At 37.9% G+C, this 22,791-nt stretch overlaps 1 protein-coding gene across 1 annotated transcript in view; it reads right to left on the bottom strand.

Moving 5' to 3' along the window:
• Positions 1-22,791, bottom strand: part of CNST (consortin, connexin sorting protein) — an 85,960-nt gene that overhangs the window by 419 nt on the left and 62,750 nt on the right. Inside the window, exons 9-10 of the mRNA XM_052654016.1 lie at positions 12,688-13,574; positions 1,542-1,677 (exon numbers count right to left, since the gene is read on the bottom strand). Coding sequence (XP_052509976.1) covers positions 1,542-1,677; positions 12,688-13,574 — 1,023 coding nt within the window. The remainder of the gene's footprint in view (positions 1-1,541; positions 1,678-12,687; positions 13,575-22,791) is intronic.

Raw genomic sequence — 22,791 nt, forward strand, 5'->3', positions numbered from 1 at the left:
CCTCTATGGATGGTCCCTGTTAGAAAGCTAGTGTACCAATGACTGTACGAGGACCTGTTACCATAAAGATAGACACTTGTGGAACTTGTAAATGCTAAAATTAAAACTAGTTCATTTATCCAACGGATGTAACCACTTCCATAAAAAAAGAAGAAAAAATCTGGCAGTACATCTCAGATCAAACACATGTGGTTAAGGATTTTTTTAGAAACAGGATTATGTAATTGTATTCTCCTTTGACTGACATATTTAGTTTAGTAGCTCTTCATAGTTAATTGACCTTAAGAGATTTAATAGTTAATACTTAGTATACTTTTTATACATACAAATAAAAAGGACTGTATCATTTGTGCTGTGTTTCTTAGTTTTTGGGGGGGTGGTTTGGTCAGTTCAATACTTTTATCATCTTTTCTGTTTTTGCCATGATTCCCACTCACTCTCTTATCTTTGTTAGCAATCTATTTTATGTATTTTTTCAGCTATTTCTTTATCATATATTTATATATAAACATTTAAATACAATTTATTTTAAAACATCTATTTTGTTTTATTTGTCTACATGCACTGACACTGTTTAGAGCTGTGCTGTCCAACATGGAGGCCAAGAAGTGCAGGTGGCTACTGAGCAAAGTTATATGACTTAGTCTAAGATGAGATGGTTCCTAAAGGAACTAGGGACTGTCAGTTCTAAATCCAGGGTTCCTCCTACTAGGCAACAATTCAGTACCAATTGGCACAAAGAACTGAGCACTTTATCTGGAGAAGACTGTGATAGTTACAAGCAAGGTTCAGAGGTAAAAATGAGGAGTGAGAACAGATTATTTCCATGGCTCCTGCCAGTTTTATAGTTGTAAAAATTTAGAAACAGCTACTGCTATCACTTTATGTCATACTTAGAAATTGTGTCTACACATTGACATCATTATTTAATAATGCAGTTGTTTTATAAACATGAAAAGCACACTGACATATTCTAGGCCATGTTTCTACTCTGATTTACCTAGGCCTTAGGTAAACTTAACAGCAACCTTAAATACAAGCCCAGGAGGGGGAAAAAAAAAAAATCAAACAATAGCAACAGTGTTAAACTACTGCGCTTGAGAGACACTTTTTTTCCCATAGAGTCGAGAAGAAATCACCGAAGAGAATATATTTGTAATTTATAAATATTTTCCACAACACTCAAGCAGTATTGACTGTCACTGAAAAGAAGACAAAAACAGCAGGGTCACTAAAAACAAAAAGTCAGAAAACAAAACACTAAACAAAGAAACTGAGATGAGCTCTGAACACTGACCACTATCTGTGGGACAGGCAGGCAAGGAGATGAACTTGCAACTGGTCACTTATTCGAGCAAACAGAATACTTAGGACTTACTTAAGAACTTATGATAGTTCACTTCTCTGTGATTCTTTATATAATGCAACTAAGTCTACATATTCTTTACAAATCCTATTACCAAACATCTTATTGTACATTAATTCATTCTTTTGGCAAACACAGATCAAATCTGTGCCAGACACAGTGCTGAGCACTCTACCTTGATCTAAGCTGTCGTCTATTTCTTGGAATCTCACTCTTCGCTTGGATGTTTTCTGCTGCATCTGGGCGGGATGATCTCCTACAGTATCATTCCTCTTCTTCAATATAGAGACCAGTCCTTCAGCAGGAACAACCTGTCAGAAATGACAAGAACCGTCTGTTATACCGTGGTAAGACACCTCAGTGATATTTTACATGTAATGGTAAGAAGGCTAATTCAATTCAACAAGTATTGGAATTCCTATTGGAGTTTTAACCATAGGGGAAAAAAAAACATAACAATTATCAAAATTTTACAGAGTAATACTTTCACTTGTATTCAGATACTGCCAAATACAGACTTCTAAAACACTGATTTCTTTTCTAAAGCCTTGAATTGAATCCAGGGCCAGGCAGTGTGACACAGCACCGACTGGAAATCAGGCCTCCTTTAAAGCTCCCCTTACCTGTTACGTCATCTATGAAATGATTCCTTTCTGCCCCTCTTTGCTTAATCATGAGTGCTGGGTTTTGCTTTACAACAGAGGCTTTTTTTTCATTCATCAGCAACTTTTAAGAAATGAGTATGTGAGGCTAAAAATATACTTGATACCAACTTTTAACATCAAAGTCAGTGTTGTCCTCAATTTCTCTGAGAAACTACACATTTACTAAATAATGTTACAGTGCTCTAAACACTTTACGAACTTCTCTTCTAGACTATCTCTCAGGCCCAGTTTACTAGGCACGTATTACCCTGTAGTATGCATAGCGTGGCAAACTATGGCCAGTAGGCCAAAGGCCCACTGCCTAGCTTTGTAGATATAATTTAATTGGAACACAGCCAAGCTCACTCATCCACATATTGTGTATGCCTGCTACGATGGGAAAACTAAATACAGGCCATAATGTCTAAAACATTCAATACTTGACCCTTCATAGAGTTTGCTATTATCTCTTTAGTCCCCCACCTCTACCCCTTTCTACGCTGTCTTTCTGGTTTTCACTTGGGATACCTCTCCTCTCCCTCCACCTTCCTCCCTTTATTTAGGATCAAACACAAAACAGAAACCCTTGCCATTTTGGAATGAAAAGACTCCGAGGTGTAGGGAGAAAGAGAAGAGAATTGGTTCGTAGAGCCAGGCTGGGCAACTAGAGGCCTTACCAAGGGCCCCCTAAGCAGTAGGTTGATTCACACAGGTTGACTTGTGGCTGCCTTCTTGGACAAGCTGTAGGTGATGACATAGTTGGGCACTGTGTGCCTAACATTGTACGTGTCAGTGATTTGCAGGTATCACATCACTGTAAGCTGACCACTTCCTGTAATGTCATTTATCTGATCAATGGTATAAAATACTTAATATGACTTGGAGTTCCAGCCAACCATCTCTGATAATAAATTATTTGGAGTTCCAGCCAACCATCTCTGATACTAAATTATACATAAATATTATAGATTCTATTAGTTCTTTTTATAACTCAAGGCTTTTAGGGTCAAATAACTCAATATTGTCTTCTACTGGGCTTCCCTGAACATGGGTCTATAGAAACCATTATCTCAAAAAAAAAAATCAATGTCAGTAACTTATTCTTTTTATAGAAAATATGTATTTCAGATGATGTAGTTCTTTTGAGAAAGCTAAAGTACTTTAGTGACATTAAAATGATAAGTACAAATTATGTAAAGGAATAGTTTTTCAATCTTTCATCAGAAAGCAAAACATTAAAGAGAATCTTTGTAAAACAAAGAAAAACTTTACAAGTACTGGGTACTTAAGGGAGAAAAAGAAGTCCTAATAAGTTTCTAAAGGGCAAGACATGGAAAATGGAAATTAACTTTTCATGGATTCATTTACTTAACTATCAATTTTCTCCATAAAACAGTATTTACCAAAAGTGATGTCACCTATCACAGGTGCTTTCAAGTTGCTTTAACTACTTAGAATAAGCAATTCTATTAAGAATAGCTCTGAAGAAGACCCCCAGAATTGCATCACTATTAACTGTATATCACTGTGATCTGAGTTTTGAATCTGTAAATTCAAGAAACAGACCCAACAGTGAATCTAAAGAACTGCAACTATGAGTAAATGGATGGTGAAAGGCCAAGAGAAACTCTCCAAATCATCTGGAAAGACACAGATGGTGCTTCTAAGACCTAGAAGCTACAGTAGGTGCAGGAGCTGTTAGGCCCCCACTTTAGCTCCTGCCTGGCCTACTTTTGGGGTGTTTGGCTCCAGAAGTCAAGTAGTTACAGGATACAAGCCTTTCCAAGTGGCCCCATTTTATTTACCATGGGTGGCAGTGAACTTTGGCAAATTTTTTAAAGAGGGAAGAAGAAAGAGTATGAGGAATTATAGTTATGTGGGATGAGCCAGCATGCTATCTTGACACCCTCCCCACTCAACCCTTAATTCCTCGCAAAAATCTAACCACAGGCTTTACTTTCTTTTCCTTTTTCTCTCCCACCAAGAACGTGTTTCAGCAAGACAGTGTCTGAAGTGAAGGAATGTGCTGTTTTCCGTTATTTCCCTTTAGTCTTGCTCAGGGATCTTCTCCAGGGATCCTTCTTTTTTACTTGCACTCTGGTCCTACAGACTATAGGGATGGTGGGACTAAGTTTAGGCATAGGAGATGCAAGCCAAAAGGGAAACTCTCAGAAGACAGGTCTTTTCTGTTCTGGGAGGAGTTTTGAATAAAGGTCTTAGAACCTACACCTAGCCTGGAAATTCCTACTTACCATGCTAAGGCAATTGAACAAAAAATTAAAGAAATGGCTTTGGTAGAGTTTAATTTTATGGTAGAAGGGCAAGTTAGTTAAAACAAGATCAAGGTGTTAGTCTTGGGTCTCATTCAAAAGTTTGCCAAGTGTTTCTAAGTTTAGGGGACACAGAAATGTGTCTTATTCAAACTACTTAAAAAAAATTCTATGCTTCTATGCCTTTTAATTTTTTTATCATAATGTTAAGATTAAAAGGTTATGAAATTTTAAACCTCAAAAAACAAAGCTTTAAAAACTAAATTTAGCTAATTCTCTGGTGATCCAGTGGTTAGGACTCTGTGCTCTCACTGCTGAGGGCCCGGGTTCAACCCCTGGTTGGGAGAACTAAGATCCCACAAGCTACATGGTACAGCAAAAAAAAGAAAAAGAGAGAAAATAAAACTAAACTAAATTTAGTTTCCCACTTCAATTACCAAATTCCTTTCCTACTAAAACAAAGTATACCAAGCCTTTACACTGAGAACAAAAAGAATGTCTAAGCTGCAATTAGTGTAATTGTTACTGGTGCTACACTATGAATTAGTGCAGAATTTAAAAAAAATAATGAAATATCCACCTGACCTAGCTCTTCATGGGCTTCCCAAGTGGCATTAGTGGTAAAGAACCAGGCTGCCAATGCAGGAGATATAAGAGAAACGAGTTCCATCCCTTTGTAGGGAAGATCCCCTGGAGGAGGGCATGGCAACCCACTCCAGTATTCTTGCCTGGAGAATCCCATGGACAGAGGAGCCCGGCAGGATACAGTCCATAGGGCTGCACAGAGTTGGACACAACTGAAGCGAGTTAGCATGCACGGTAGCTCTGTATATTTGTAAATAAATAGCTCTCCTGCACATCCCCTCAAATATCAATGATCATCACAAACAGCATTTTAAGAATGAACTGGTTATAAAAACAAGATTATTCTGCAACTCTGCTGGCACAAGAAATCATAATATGACAAGGAAAAAAACAGACAGTCCTTGCTATTAAATCTGCCTCCTCAAAGGAGAAAATAGATATTAAATAATATTATTTTATTGACCTAGGCTTTGCTCAACCCAGAACCTTAAGGCTGGCAAATTTTGCTTGGTTTGCAACTAACTTGATAATTAATATTCATAAATCATATTAGTATATTACAAATAGCTTGACCGCCAGCAATCTCACTGTGGAAACACATGTGAAGTTTTCTGCTACTATTCTTCACTGAAAGAAAAAGTCATGGTTCTCTGTTTGGTCCTTTAGATCTGGGTTCCATAATAAGAACTATAATTTAGTGAATCTCTACACTTTCTGTAAAGACATTTACATAATATGTCATACTTAAGTCCTATTTTACAGATGAAGTCAAGCTGAAACAGCTTAAATAACTTGCTTACATTTGTAGCACCAGTTATTGGCAAAGTTGAATACAAACACAAGATTAAACCTCCTGCCATGTTCTTAATGTGAAGAAATCTTATTTTCTATGATTATTAAAATTTTGCTTAGTGTCATTTGTTATACATTACAATTAAAGTGAGATGAACAGAATTTTCAAATAAACCTAGTAAGTTTCTTTTGTCTTTCCAAAGCACTTTATACAACAAATCCTTATAAGTCATCTGAATTAAGAGATACTTAAACTAATGGCTAAATCTATCTAGAGACACTGGAGAGGAGATGGTTAGATGAAAGAACATTTGTGCCATTCAATTCATCTGGAAGTAGATTAATGTCATGGTTACTACTACAGCAAATTAACATAACAAGTCACAGCTGGAGCAACAAGAACTGAGGCTAAATGGAGGAAAGTCATCTTCTAGAAAGAACACAATGGTTATCTCCAGCCCCACAGTGCTGCATCTTAGAACACTGCAATCCGGAGAGTGCAAAACAAATGATCATGAGGTTCAGTGATACTGAATTGCTCCAAGATTAATTTAAAAAGAAAAAAGTTTTTTAAAATAAAAATATGAGTTTTATAATGCACCTAAGTTTCTAAATTAGGCACTATCTGTTGTTTTTGTAATTAGGTTTTATTTGTTTAAAGGGACAATTTAATAAGTATAAAATAGGACAAGAAATGGGTAAGAATGTCAAGATACCATCCCACTTTTTAATCCCCAGTAAATCATTTTAAATGATTCCAAAGGTAGATTCCAAAACAGAACTCCTGATTCTCTTTCCCTCAAAACTGCTCCATTAGCAAATCTTGTTAGGTCCTCCTTCATAAAAATATATCTTCACCATATCCATTGCTACTGAGTCCTTCACTATTTCTCACCTGAATAATTGCAATAACTGGATTGATCTCCTTTCTCTGGCCTCTGCCTCCACTTTTCTAGTCTCCGTAGAGCAGGCAGGAAACATATAAAATCACATCTTCTGCTCAAAATCCATCTTAAAATGTTACCATCGGTTAAGTTTAATTCCAGTTCCTCACCTTGGTCTACGAGGCCCTCAAGGAACTCGCTCAGCTTGTCTTCACCACCTGAACGTCCTACCGTTCTGTTCACTGTGCTCCAGCTTGGCTGGCCTTCCTGCTGGTCCCCTCATTGCCCTCCCCTCCACCCTGGTTAGCCAGAGCCCATTCCTCCACCCTACCCAGTACTCTGGTCTCTCTACACCCCTTCATCCTGCTAAAATTTCTTCAGAGCCATTATCAATATATAATAAAATGGTACTGTTTATTTTTATGTGACCTTATTATGTGTCTCTCCCTCTAGAGAGTAAGTATCATGAGGGCAGGCTACTTTATACTTACTCAAATAACATAGCCTTTCCCCTTAAAATAATCAAAACCAAATCTATCCTTAAAGCTGATTAATTTTTCTAAGTGAACTAGGTCAAAAAAAGAAAAGAGGAGCAGGGGAAGGCTTATTGTATACAGGTGGCTGTTGGGCTTTGCAGAGAATACAAAAAAAATGCATTCAACAGGATCCTCACCCTTCAGAAGCTTGCAATTTAGTGAAGAGGGCAATATACAAACACATGTGTGTGCCCTTTAATAACAGGACAGGTAGACAGAACTTTGGGAGGAATGATGTTCAGGCCCCTCCCTCATCTGCAAGTCAAAGGAAAAAACATTATGGACTTTGGTGATCAAGAAATAATGGCAGCAGCTAGCATTTATTGAGTATTGCCCATGACAGGCATTGCGCTTGGCACTCCACATGCTAAAAAGGCAGAGCCTAGACCTCGAGAGTGGACAAGAAATAAATATGTGGGGAAAGCGTTTGTCACTCCAGAGCAGACTAAGACTAACACAGAAGGTGAAGACCAGAGGCGACAATATTCGAGTAATACCTGAGAGGCAGCAGGGACGCCAGGCTGACAACAGTAACAGTTTTAGAACAAAGGAACAGCAGGAGATGGTGCTGGAAAGGGAAAGTGGGCTAGATTACCAAGTGTCTCGAATATCAAGCCATTTACTATACAGCCCTTATCCTGGAGCCAAAGGGAGTCATGGGAAAAGACTGACAAGCAAACATTATTTTATAGCAGAGGTTTAAACGCACAGTTTATGTGTTAGATCCAGACCCTCAGGTGTGTTTGATTGCACCTAGAGAATTTCAAAAAGCTATTCAGCTTTCTAGATAAGAAATGGGAACGTTCCCCCATCACCTATAACAGTCATTTCATTTACCCGTGTTGCCTGAGTGGCTGGGGGATCCTGTTGAGGCACGACTTTTATACAGTACTAAATATAAGACCATTTGAAGGGGGAGAAGATGATATGAACAATGGGGAAACTTATTAAGTAGCTACTGCAAGAGTTCAGAAAGAGGCAGTAAAGATGTAAATTTAAAGAACGATTTAAATGGAAAAGGAAAGCAGCTGGGTCCAAGAGACATGACAAATAAGAGATGCAGTAAGTAATCAGAAAATTTAGAGGGCAGGATAAAAAAGAAAGGCAAAGATGAGACCATCTGGCACAGAGAAAGGATAGGTAATCCCTGGATAATCCTCTGGGGCTCATTAGACACTTACATAAATCCTGGGTCAAGCATTTTCCATGCACCCTCTTACGTTATTAGAAGACTATATTTCCTCTATGGTGACGAAGCTGGGCTTACCCTGCTCCCCTTAAAACAGTCATTCAAAAAAACACCATGATTGCTGTTTCTAAGACTCTCCTTTGTCTGAGATCCATGGAAGAGCTAATTATATGATTTCCTAACATCCTGCTGCTTGATCCTAGCCTCGCATCTTACATTGGTAAGGGAATCCCACAGTGGTTACTTAATGTAACTTAATCCCCGGTCCCACCCAAGAGACAGAGATGACTACTGCACAGAAGTCACTTAGATTAGTTTCTCTGGAGACAAACTCAACACCAATTCTGGGTTGTTACCTTTCTCCCCATCAGAAAGTTCTAGGTTATGTCCTTCCCTATTTTGGTTCCTGTGTGACAGGCAGACCTAAAGCTAAGTAATGCTGCCGACATAGACACAGGACAAGGAACACGTGTTGCCCTCTTTCAGATTAAAAGTTTTTTAAAGACCCAAGCAGTAGTAAAGGAGTAAAGAAATTATGACGTCTTTTCTAAAAACAAAAATCGCTTGAATCTGAAGCCTTTAGTTTTCTGAACATATGCCATCTCTGCCAACAGATTACACATACATATGTTAAATGAAGAAAAACGAATGGTTTATTTTCCTATGGCATATCATGTTGCCAAAAATCTGCTCATAAAGGTATCCTTGAATTACATACTATGATTATTTTCAATGTGAATAGATTAATTATTGTAAAAATTCATCCAATACTTGATGTGCTACTTATTTAGAAAACAAAACAACTCCCTCTTCTCCACATATGTAGCAGCCTACTATGAGCTGAGTGGACTTTTATTATCAATAGCAGTATGAGGCTAGTTCCTATTGCCTCCTTGAACTTGTATAGCATATTTCCTCCTAAGGTTCTGATGCTAGGAACAGCTAAAGAGTTTAAAGAGACAATAATGCAACCCTCCCAGGGCAGAACAAAGCAAGTCAATGATGTATTAGCATTACTAGGTTGCTGGGTAAGAGGAGTTTGCATTCTGAGATTAAAACGTCAGGGTATTATAGGTATTGAGAAAAAATTTCATCTTTTTCTAAAAACTAGGGTACTCAAATTCAGTAAATGGGTAGCACATGCAGTCAGACAACTGTTAGACAGAGGCTTCACACATGTAGCATCCTTCTCTGAATTTTTAATCACTGCACCTGTAATGTCATGGCACTCAGAAGTTACATAAAAATCACTGAATGAGGGGATAAGTGAGTGAATCGCTCTAACGTACAGACACTCCACATGTGATGAACTTTTTTCTTAAGAATCGATGAAATGAACATAAATGTTTTTGATGCTTTTTGAAAACAGTAGAGAGGGGTAGAATGGGGAGGGAGGTGGAACGGATGTTCAAGTGGGAGGGGACATGGGTAAACCTATGGCTGATTTCATGTTGATGTTTGGTAGAAATCAACACAATACTGTAAAGCAACTATCCTGCCATTAAAAACAAATATTTTTAAAAGATTAAAAAAAGACAGTAGATATTATACGTTTGATGACAGTGTGTCAGGTTCTAGGTTCTCTTTTTACATAAGAAAGAACAGCAATGCTTCGGATACTAAGCTATTATTTTACTTAGCAAAATTATTCTGGCTTTGAAAACATTTCCCAAACCTAGAAAAGTTTCATTGATACATATTTCTTTATTAATGAATTACTGCACATTAGTTCTCTATGAGATTTTGTATAAATTATCTCATCTTAATGAAATAATGATGAACCTAAGTGTTTAAAAAAAACAACAAACACTTCCATTGTGCTGGTAATGGTTATCAGGGCCAAGTTCCACAGAAGTCAGAGCTGAGCAACGCAGAAATGGCAAAAGAACGAAAGCAGAGAGAGCTATGGCAATGAGAGATCATACCATTATATTCTACCATGAACACAGTGGCAGAAAGTGTGACAGGTGGTAAGGAGATCTGTGAGGGTGGAGTCACTGACAAGAAATGATGAATTTGGGAGAGAAGGACTCACAAGGAGAGCACAGTTATGTGGAGGAACACAGGCTATGAGCCTCAGTGGATCCTGAGGGCAGGAAAAATATCCGTGAATATTATTTAGTTAGTAAGAAATTATGTTCTGTATCCTCTGTTCACAGAAGTATGGACCGGTGTGGCAGCAGAGAGCCCCTCAAATGCCACGAACTTCATCTGACTCCTCCCTGCATCTCCATCACCTGACACATGGGAGACATCCTTAATACAATTTCATTGAAAGCATGAAATAAACAGTGTTTGGATTAAAAAGAAGTTTGTGCCTCAAAGCAAACCCCCTATTACCTGAACATTTTACTTAGCTCAAAACTTCATTCTTAAGGTGCTAAGGAAACAGTAAGCACAGTGATTTTCAGTTTCAAAGTTTAAAAACTTCTCCTGACACAGTTAGGCAGATTTTATTAAAGTATAATTTTTAGGATGGAGAAGGAGTATTCAGAAACAGTCCATTTAGCATTATCATAGAAAAGTAAACTAGCTTTGTCAGTCATATGCAGCTTCTGGGGTTTTAAAACCAGTACAATTTAACAGACCAATAGACTTTCAGGCAAGGGGACCATCGGGTATAAAAAGTAATGTCACAGGAAGGACGATTTTAAGATGTACATAGCATAATCTCCATGGAGGAAACCTAGGAAAAGCTGACATTATGAGTTTTAGGAAAGACTATTCCATTTAGTTGTAGTACAGTGTTAATTCAACAATTAATTCCCCACGATAAACGTCCATTAAGGCAGGGAGACTCAACAGGAGCATCTGTCCTCCACAGTTTATATTTGAAAAAGTAAAACTAGACCATACAACAAGTAAGCTTGATTCAACCTGAAAAGAAGCAGTTAGATGTTAGTAAAGTTCTGATATTAAACCTAGATTTGAATATGGTTGTGACCTTGCTTTGATAATTCCCTGGACCAGAAGTCTGATGAAAATAAAGAGAAAGGAGTTCTGGGTCCAGTGCTATACTATTAGATCTATTTAAAAATTTTTTTTCTATTCTTAAAAATTATGATACAAAAATTATACACACACACACACACACACACATATAACATTGCCATTTTAACCATTTTTAGGTGAAATTATATTCATGTTGTATAACCACCACCAATATCTATTTCTAAAATTTTCATCACCCCAACAGAAACTCTGCACTTATTAAGCACTACTAAACAATTTTAAGGAAAAACTTTAGAAGAAAAGTCAGTTTATGGAGGATTGACTGTCAATGGTAATAAAAAGATCTAGTTAAAATACAAAGAATGACTGTTTTATCTATTTTGTGAAGAAAAAAATTAAAAAAAATCATAGCTGATAGAGTTGACTATAAACTGCAAGAAAGCAAGCTAGTAACATGACAGTAGTTATCTTAGAAAGCTCTCACAGGGTTTCATTTCCATATGTATTCTGTTGTCTACTTTGGCTTGGCTACATTTCCATCTTCATGGCTTTTTATTTCAGTGATAACGCAGAATCAGAAAACAACAGATACAAATTAAAATTAAAAGCTTACTTGGAAAAAAAAGTAAGATGAGAGAAGAAGAAAAGTAGTTAGCATCCTAATTCTCAAGAGAAATAAACAGAATTAGACGTTAGCTCCATAAGGCTGGTAACAGTATTTGAAGTCAGTATTTGAAGGCTGAGTCAGTATTTGAACTAAGGTTGTCACACATTGCTCTTTCTACTAGGCCAGGCTGCCTTTTGGAGGTGCTATAGTTTTGGTACGGTCCCCCTACCCCAGCCTGAACTTTAAAAAATTGTATTTTCAAACAAAGGAGGATGGTCACTTCGATATTCTCTCCTGCCCTCTTTTTTGGTTTTGATTAGCTTAATTACTATTTAGAGAAACTTTAAAACTTTGAATTATTTGTAAAATTTGACTCAGTCAAGCAGTATTTAGTTTGTTCAAACCTAGAGCTGATAAATCCATTCGGTATTCCCAACTCTTACTGTATTTTAAAATGTTTCATTCATTGTTATACTGTTTTAAAGAATTTAAAAATACATTAGTATTAAGAAGAAACAGTAGTATTTTATCTTCTAGATGTATGAAAAGAAACATAAGATTTCCTCACAAGAATGTAACTAATCTTGTCTTGTTCGTAATTCCCAGGCCTGCTGAATGAAAATCATAAAAATATGAAAAATGGTGTATATAATATTTACTATACTGGAGGCATGCAATATAATTACCTGAGGAATAAACATCATGATTATACATAGCAAGTCAAAGTTTATGCTAACTCAATTTCCCTGTCATGTTTGAGGCCAGAGAAAAATTTACAAAAGCAAGGCAATATTTAACATATATGTGCTTTCAAATTTCATCTTATTTTTAAAATTATATTTATATTAAATCTCAAATTTACCTCTGCGATCTCTATCCTTTTTGCAAGATCATCGAGAGAGAGACAGCTTTCATCAGAAGGCAGGTTCTCCTGTAGGCTATAGGATGCTTCTTCAGGAGAAAGATCTTGAAGGAAATCAGAGTCTTCCTCTTGGTTATCTTCGTATGAGAGGGAATCTTCAGTATCTTTTAAGCATCCTTCTAAAAGGCTGTTCAGATAGTCGTCTGTCTCCTTACTGACGTGTTCTTCCTTATCTCCCTGTTCCTCTGGGGCCATATACACCTCTGGAAGCACTGTACTTAAATCAGACACTGGATTATTTTCACAAAGTACACTCTCAGAGCCCTCTGAGTCAGCCTGCCCCTGTGGTGATTTTCCATCACGCTCTGTGAGATCAGGTTGCTGCAGCTCATTTAATTCATTGTTCTCAAGTTGGTCTGTGGGCAACGCCTCAGAAGCATCCCAGAGTGGCAACCGGAGTTCCTTTCTTTGTGAGTATTTACCCTCAGAAATCAATGCAGGAGGTATATGGTCAGAGCCTGGTGAAATCAATGGCTCTGTCACTGACTGGCTGGAAACCTTAGGGTCCTTAGCAATGCACTCTGTTTCGGCCAGGTCTTGGCAGGCCTCTGTCTGAGCCAGCTGCAAGCGGCTGTCATCCTCAGGAGCGTTCCCTGAGGAGTGGGGGCTGGACCTGCTCCCTGCCGACTCCGAGGGCTGGGCGTGGAGCTCCTGCGTGGCTTCAGTGCTGCAGAGCGGCTCCTCCGTGTGGCCCTTCCCTGCAGTTACCGGCAGGCTCCGGGGATCTGCCTGCCTGACCATCTCATTACAGCAGGGACTGCTCTCCGGGGTCTCTTCTTTACGTTGGCTTTCTTTTCTTGATTCCATGCCAAGACAAATTTCACTCTCTGAAGATGAAGAAAAACAAGTGGTTTTAAGATTCAACATGGCACTTTGTACAGAAGGGAAGAGAAAGGACATGAATTGATCATGGGACACAGTAATGCTCTGCACCTCTGAAATGGAAATTCTACCTGTTGGATTATAGCATCTTTAAGTAGAAGAAATACTCTAAACATTTAGTAAGTAATCCTTTAGATATAAAAATTAAGAGATTATTAAAAAACATGTTAAGAACAAGAATATATTGCTTAGTCTTCATTATAATTGAAAAAAGTCATTTTTCAAAGGTTTAAAAGACATTCTAAACTTATTAGCTGCGTCTATTTAAACAAATTAAAGTGTGGGAAAATTATTTTCAGTATGTTTATGAAATATACTGTATCATATTGTAAGAAAAACAATACTGGTTCTGATCTATTAAGACTAATAATTAAGGAACATGCTGTGCTGTGCTTAGTCACTCAGTCGTGTCTGACTCTGTGACCCCATGGACTGCAGCCCACCAGGCTCCTCTCTCCATGGGGATTCTCCAGGTAATAATACTGAAGTGGGTTGCCATGCCCTCCTCCAGGGGGTCTTCCCAATCTAGGGACTGAAACCAGGTCTCCCACACTGCAGGCAGATTCTTTACCATCTGAGCCACCAGGAAAGCCCAGTAATACTGGAGTGGGTAGCCTATCCCTTCTCTAGGGATATTTCTGACCCAGGAATCAAACCAGGATCTCCTGAATTGCAGGTGGATTCTTTACCAGCTGAGCTTCCAAGGAAGCCCCTAAGGAACATATATCTGCTCAAATTCATTTAAGCATCCTTAATAATAACATTCTTAATTAATGTATTAGAAAATTACTTGTAACTTCTCAAGGGGAAGTAGTAACAGGCAGTGGTAAAAAGCAAAGCATAAGTCTTGGCACCAGGCAAAAATGGGTTTGGAATTTTGATATTTCTTTCAATTTCTATTTTAAATAAAATCAATTTAAAATACTTCCCTTTGACTTTAAACCATTAAAAAGCTTCACAAAATATATACTGAATGCATACATAAATTAGTAGATCGCAGAGAAGCTTGTTCATGATTCAGCTTTCGGTTGACTGGGCTACGTCACGTTAGTCACTTTCACTTCAGCCAAGTCAAAAAGTCACTGACTGTGATCCTGTGGGCTGCAGCCTGCCAGGCTCCTCTGTCCATTGGATTGTCCAGGCAAGAATCCTGGAGTGGGTGGCCACGCCCTTCGCTAGGGGATGTTCCCGACTCAGGGATTGAACCTACGTCTCCTGCATTGGCAGGTGGGTTCCTTACCACTAGTGCACCTGGGAAGCCCTTTCGGTGGATCAAGCATTCCTAACTCCTGGCATGCTGCACTTCATGGGGTTGCAAGGAGTCGGACTTAGCAACTGAACAACTATCACAGAAGTTTTAACTTTTTCTTTTATCATATATTATTTAATTTAAAAATGATGTAAATTAAATAATATAAGGACTTCCCTGGTGGCTCAGATGGCAAAGCGTTTGTCTACAATGCGGGAGACCTGGGTTTTATCCCTAGGTTGGGAAGATCCCCTGGAGAAGGAAATGGCAATCTGCTCCAGGACTATTGTCTGGAAAATCCCATGGACAGAGGAGCCTGGCAGGCTACAGCCCATAAGTTAAAACTTCTGTGATAGTTGTTCAGTTGCTAAGTCCGACTCCTTGCAACCCCATGAAGTGCAGCATGCCAGGAGTTAGGAATGCTTGATCCACCGAAAGGGCTTCCCAGGTGCACTAGTGGTAAGGAACCCACCTGCCAATGTAGGAGACGTAGGTTCAATCCCTGAGTCGGGAACATCCCCTAGCAAAGGGCGTGGCCACCCACTCCAGGATTCTTGCCTGGACAATCCAATGGACAGAGGAGCCTGGCAGGCTGCAGCCCACAGGATCACAGTCAGTGACTTTTTGACTTGGCTGAAGTGAAAGTGACTAACGTGACGTAGCCCAGTCAACCGAAAGCTGAATCATGAACAAGCTTCTCTGTGATCTACTAATTTATGTATGCATTCAGTATATATTTTGTGAAGCTTTTTAATGGTTTAAAGTCAAAGGGAAGTATTTTAAATTGATCTTATTTAAAATAGAAATTGAAAGAAATATCAAAATTCCAAACCCATTTTTGCCTGGTGCCAAGACTTATACTTTGCTTTTTACCACTGCCTGTTACTACTTCCCCTTGAGAAGTTACAAGTAATTTTCTAATACATTAATTAAGGATGTTATTATTAAGGATGCTTGGGCCAAAGGTTAAAATCAAGGATGAAATATAGTGAAGATTATATTATACCTTGCTTTTCATGTATTGGTACTTCAATATTTAACAATTAGCAATGGTGGCACATACCATAACAAAGGCAGGACTTAAATGCCATCTTCTGATTTCAGAGAATCAGGGAAAGAAAGAGGCAAACTCAGCTCTGCACTGCTTAGTTCGTATTACCTCTCCCAACACCTTAACTCAAAGTCAGATGAGGAGAGGACAAGGAAAAAGAGGTCTCTTTTGGGGAGAATACAGCATTCTTTCTTTTGTCCCACCCCAAAGAATCACTCAGGGAGATGGTAAAGCTCCACGAGATGGTGAAGGACAGGGAAGCCAGGCATGCTGCAGTCCAAGGCGTAGCAAAGAGTCGTACATGACTGAGCATTGAAGAACAACAAAGATTCGCTCAAAGTTGAGAAGACTGCAAAAAACCATTTTAATCCCCATTAGGTTGTCACCTTCACCACTGAGCTTGCTGGTCTGCCTCTCTGTTAAGATGGGGGAGGTCAGAGCAAGGAGGGCCCCAGCCAGCTGCAAAGGGATCCAAGCTCTTCTCCCCAAGTTCCCAGTACCCAAAGGTTCAGAAGACAGCCTTCCAGACACATCCATAGAATTCAAAGAGTAAAGAGCATAAACACATGGCAGAGAAGCCCTCAAATCAGAGGAATGGGGTATGCTGTCTCAAGCTGAAGGTCAGTTACCTGAAGGACCACAAATGTCCAGGAAAGTGACTTGGAAGCAAGCTCCTCCTCACTTGGTCCTGCTGGAGCCACCAACGTCCCTATAGACTAGATTCAGGCCTAAGCACGAATCTAGATAGCTTAAAAGGGAAAAGACCACGCACCCAGCCCTTGCAGACCTGGTGGACAGAGAAGAGCTTTGAATACAATGAGATTTAAGTGTTAAATTTGGAATGTAATAGGACTAAGTCATAAAGAATCAAAGTGAGAGTATTTAATAGCTATAAGTTATTGAAAGGTTAGAGAATCAGCCTGAGATGGCATTCTATTGTAACAGGGAAGAGCAAATTCTGACTTTATGTTGGATCTGTTTCTTTTACTTTAACCTTCGCTTTTTATTGCTTTTGTTATTATAATCACTGTCTACAACTGTAAGTATACACAATGGCCTGCCACAGGGAACCCTGCCCCTCCAACCTGTCTGTTAAACTAGAGTACTTTGTTCAGCTCACAGAGAGACATTCTGACCCTGCTCACCTGTGCAAGGCTGCAGAAAAGAAATTAACATAACCCCTCCACAAGACTGGTTATTTCAGGAGATTTCTGCAAGACTTAGGACCTTTTTACTTTACTTCCTCACCTCCTTCCCCTCTCTGTTCTATAAAAGAACCTAACATCCAGGCTCCCATAAGATGGCTATTTTGAGACATTAATCTGCCATCTTCTTGGTCTGCCAGTTTTTTGAATAAAGTCGTATTCCTTGCCTCCAACACCTCATCTCTGATGTACTGGCTTGTCCTGCAGTAAGCAGAGTGAGCTTGGACTCGGTTAACAATACAACCGGAAAGTGAAGTGGCTGACTGTGGTTACCAGACAAAACACAATCAATTTAAGTAGTTCCTAATGAAGCAAGATAACACGTAAGTGGTGTGCAGTAAAGACTATCATTGGTACAATGTATTATTTATAAAATAATAGCCTGAGAACAGTTGTTTCATTCCACTATTAGAAACAATATTAAATATAAAAAATATAGTAATTTAAGATGTAAAGAGCAAAAATTTCAGACTAGATCAAGACAGTAGCTATAATTTATGTGTGATGCCATATAAATGATATTTTTAATACATATTCAGTCTCCAAATCAAATAAGACATATGCTATTTTATAATTTGTTATATCAAATTATGCTTTTGGAGAAAAGTTTTAAACCTGTCTTTACTGGTAATGCAAAACAGTCTTCCGCCTTAGTCTTCCATCTGTCTGATTCCTGCTCTCTAGGGGCAGCTACTTTTCAATTCCTTTAGCTTTTTCTGCTCATATGTACCCTCCATTTCTAGAGAAGACTTCCATTGTCATCTATTGACTTTTCAGTTTTAGAGACCACCTACTAACTTCCTACTGAGGAAGAGAGTTAGGTCTCACGGTTCCTTAGATTCTCTCTTTCCCCTCTAGCTCCCGTTACAATTCAGCGTATATCTGGGGCAAATCAATATTTAAAGTTTGCAGTACTATGGCTTTGTAAGTATTATTCACAAGATACCCAGACTGTGTATTATGGTACATCTTTCTTTCTCATTTATGCTGTTTTCTTTTGTGTTGATAACTGCCTCATTACTTTGTTAAAAATAATTTTAGTCTATGCATCTTTGAACTCTGACAGATGGACAACTATGGCATATGTAACAACAGAGAATCTTTCAGTTTTAAAACATATTCTTCTTGAGTCCCTGACCTGGAACTCCTTTCCAGGCTTGCTACACAGGTATTGTCCTGGAACTTCCTTTCCCAGTGATCCTAGGAATTCATTTTGGCTCTATTTTGGAAACCTTGTTTTCTCTGAATCCCAGGTCTTCCTCTTTGTTTATTTTCTCTTATTGTAAGGACACTTCCTAAGAAAACATACATGGAAGGTAAACTTTTTAAGATTACTCACATCTTAAAGTCTTTACTCCTTCACCACTGACTAGAACTTTGGTTGGGTAAAGTTTTCTAGGTTAGAAATCCTTTTCTCTCACATTTTTGAAGACACTGCTGTATTATGTCTAGCTTCCAATAGGGCTTCCTATTTGGTCGAGAGGGGATATCAAGGTCTAAATGCTTCCTACACAGCTTTTTGACTTAAATTTAGAGGTCCTCTCTGTGCTTCCATTTCCCAAACCCTCTCAGGCAGAAATCAACCTTTTCCCTGTAGACACTAGTTTTCTGCTTTCCCTGGTATGTTAAGCTGGGCTTCCCAGGTGGCTCAGTGGTAAAGAATCCATTTCCAATGCAGGAGATGCAGGTTCTATCTCTGGAGGCGGGGGGGAAGATCCCCTGAAGAAGGTAATGGCAACCCACTCCGGTATTCTTGCCTGGAGAATCTCATGGGCAGAGGAGCCTGGTGGGCTACAAACCATGGAGTTGCAAAGACACAGCTGAGTGACTGAGCATGCACGGTATGTTAAGCCAGCTGTCACCCATCCATCTGCTTTCCAGCTTCCAACATTTTCTGGATGTCCTATCTGCTGCTGGTTCCTTGCCAATTCTGTCCTTCTGGCTTTCTGCCTTTAAGGATCCCTTTGTGACATTTCAATAGTATTTTTTAAAAAAAGTAGAAGTACATGGTCAATCTACTATGTTTAACCAAAAGTATATTTTGAATTTTCTACAAGCAGGTATCACAGTATAAACTTATTGCTAATGTTTCTGTTAATACTAACATGAATTTCCGTTAACTTGCTTTCTTGAGCCCAAAGATCTAGTAAGGTAAGTCTACTAATCCCTATTGCATTGACTTAAGACACACTAAAAAAAAAATTCTACTCTGATGAACTAACAATGGAATAATAGTTGAATGTATGACATACTTAATAATATCAAATTAAAAAGGTAGTTCTCAAATGAGAAGTTAGACTTCATCTAAGTTCTAACATGTGCTCTACAAACGCACATGCCTTTGAGTTATTCTCGCAACTCTCATTCTGCCATGAATTCTCCTTAGGGAAAAATTCCCTATGTTATTTATGGATGAGACTAAAGCATTCATGAATTAACATGTTTCTTATACCTTCTCAATATCTCACTAATCATCATGTAAAAACATTTGAGTGATATATCAGGCTTGAAAAAGAAATTTTCAATGTTAATATTTATTTTGGCAGATTGATGAAAAAATGTGCCTTCATTAAGTTTGAAATATTGATAATAGTATAAATTAGTACATCTTCTACGGAGATTAATGCAAAACTAAAAATGTACACACTTGGTCCTCAGAGAAAAACAAGTTAAAAACCACAATGACATTCATATCTACTAAAATGACTTAAAAAAAAAGACTGACAATATTAAATGTCAGCAAGGATTTGGAGCAATTGAAATTTTCATTTATTTGCTGGCAGGGTATAAAATGGGACAACAGCATTGTAGAACTGTTTTGACAGTTCCTTACCAAGTTAAACATGTACCTTCCATATGACCCTGATTTTACTTTCAGTTCTTTACCCAAGAGAAATGAAAACACATAGCTACAAAAACAACAACAAAAAAACAACTTCCTATCAGTTTTATTCATGATATCTCCAACTTGGAAATTACTCAAATGTCTATCAACAATTATGTGGATAAACGAATTGTGTAAAGTTAAAAATGGAATACTACTCAGCAACAAAAAAGAATGTATTAATGGTACATTTAGTCATCAGGGTAACTCTCAAAACAAAGTATGCTGAGAAATTCTATTTCTATTACATTCGGAAACAGGGAAAACCTATTGATAATAACAGGAGGCACTGGGTTGCCTGGGACTGGAGGTGGGAAGGACTGAGTATAAGAAGATTAGGAGAAAGATTCTCGAGTGATAAAAATCATCCATATTCTGACTGGGGTAGGAGGTACATGACTGTACACAACTGCCAAAACTCATCAAACTGTGCACTTAAAATGGGTACATTTTACTGCATAGAAATTGTACTTCAATAAAGTTGATTAAAAAGTGGGAAGGGAATGATAAATGGAGAACTCGGGATAATGACTACCTTGGGGCAGGGGAGTAAAGCAGGTGATGGGATAGAAAGGAACACAAAGGTAGTTTTACTAGGAGGACTGACAATAATCTAATCCCTCTGTTGGGAATAAGGTTCACAGGTCTTCATTTTTTTAATACATTGTTATAATGTATATATGTAACATGTTTTCACATATAAATATAACTTAATAAAAATGAATTAAAATATAATAAAAATACATGGGCTTCAGGGCCAGAAAACAGGATTTTAACTTTGTGTTCTAATTAGTTCTGTTTGGATAAGTCACTTACCTCCCCTGAGTTTCTTAAAATGACTGAGCCTACCTTAAATCGGTTGTTAAGAGGAAAAGATGAAATAATACACATAAAAGTACACTGAAAATATAAAGTAATATGTAAATAACTTGGAGACTTTAATCATGGTAGATTAATCAGGAAAGCAGCAATGCATAACACATAGAGAAGATTAATGGAATACTAGCCATAGCGGGTGGTGATAACATGGGAGGAAGTGCTAGAGGAAGGGTAATGAGAGCAGTCAGCACGTAGGTTTCTTACCTTGTGCCAGGCACTGTTCTAAACCTTAATGAAATTACTAATTGAATCCTCATAAAAATCCTATGAGGTAAAAATAACCCACATTTGGAGCTGAGCAAAGGGAGGGACAGAAAAAAGTTAAGCAACTTGTCTATGGTCACACAAACTTTTTCTTTTGGCCATACTATGTGGCATGCAGGATCTCAGCTCCTCAACCAGAGATTAAACCTGTGCCCCTACATTGGGAGTGTGGAGTCTTAACCACTGGATTGCCAGGGAAGTCTCTTAAGGTCACACAGATTTAAGTGGTGGAGAGAGGATTCAAACCAGACAAGTTTGATACCAGCAACAACCACACACAGACAAAAAAGCAAGTTACTTATTATATAAGGAGCTTAAGACCAAGACATGTATAAAGAAAGAAAAGCAAAACTCTACACTGTAGAACATGTAAGATATTAGAAACAAGGAATATGGGGTAAAACAAAGAGAATATATTAAATACAAATCATCTAAAGTAATATTTTTATATTTCTATTTTTTTCATATTCTTTCTAACATTTCTCTGTATCTATTCATAGAATAACCTGTCTGAGTAGACTATGAGAGATTTGACATTTTTCTTTAAAAGATACTATTTTATCAGACTTGGCAAGATTTCTTTCTCTAGAATTTAGTTCACACCCTTCCCATAAAATGGTTACTAATGAAATGTCTGCACTGTGGAATTTGATAATCCACACAACTTCCTTAGCAGAAGTATGCTGCAATTCAGTTAGAAACCAGAAGACACAGGTTCTAGTTGTGAGTCAAAGCACCAAGTAAGTGGCTTATGTGCAGTATCTCAGTTTACCTGTCTGTGCCACTCATCCTGCAGCAGAGGCTAAGCTGGAAGTAGTGCTGACCTATTGCTGGGCAGTGTCAGACTCAAACTTAGAATAGCCTTCTTCCCAATGTGCACAACACAGAGACGTATTCACACCCAAACCAGCTGACTACTTTGTGATGTTTTCCCGTAAGATCATTATGAAGCTCATTATATTCTGGTTTCCAACATAACAATGACCAGAAAAAAGAGATAGGAAGAACAGAACATAGTAGGATTGACCTAAGGCAACCCAAATTTGCCACATAAGAGAAGAGGGGATAAAGTAAAGATCTGAGGGGAAAAAACTTAAAAGAGAAAAAGGTAAGTGAAATTCAGGGCATCATCATCATCATTATCTCTTCAGGCAACTCAGTTAAGACACATGATGCTGCCTGTTTAATATCAGGGTTTTCAGACCTAGGAATATAAAGTAGTACTAAAATCATATACATGGAAAAATAAATGCCCTAAAACACATTTTAAAAAATCTATCTTTAGTTTCTAAAGTTTTTGTAATGAACATACATTATTACTATAAGAAAACAAATTTCTAAAACTCTTAACTTTTGACATAAGACACAGTGGTATAAAACATAACTATAAATGCTTTAGAAATATATATATATACAAATTAAAGTATACCATGTTAGCTAACAAAAAAGGAAGAGAATAAATTACTAAGATAAGCTATCAAGATACAGAGCTTATCTTGATAATATCTACATTTACAGAAAAAAATTTCTGGTAAAGTTTGTAAAAATAATTGTCGGTTTTTATACAGAAAAGAATGCCTGAATGCACTAAAACCAATTCGCTTTCACAGCTTATTTGCACTCTTGTCAT

Source organism: Budorcas taxicolor, chromosome 16, assembly GCF_023091745.1.
Source record: "Budorcas taxicolor isolate Tak-1 chromosome 16, Takin1.1, whole genome shotgun sequence".
Taxonomy (NCBI): domain Eukaryota; kingdom Metazoa; phylum Chordata; class Mammalia; order Artiodactyla; family Bovidae; genus Budorcas; species Budorcas taxicolor.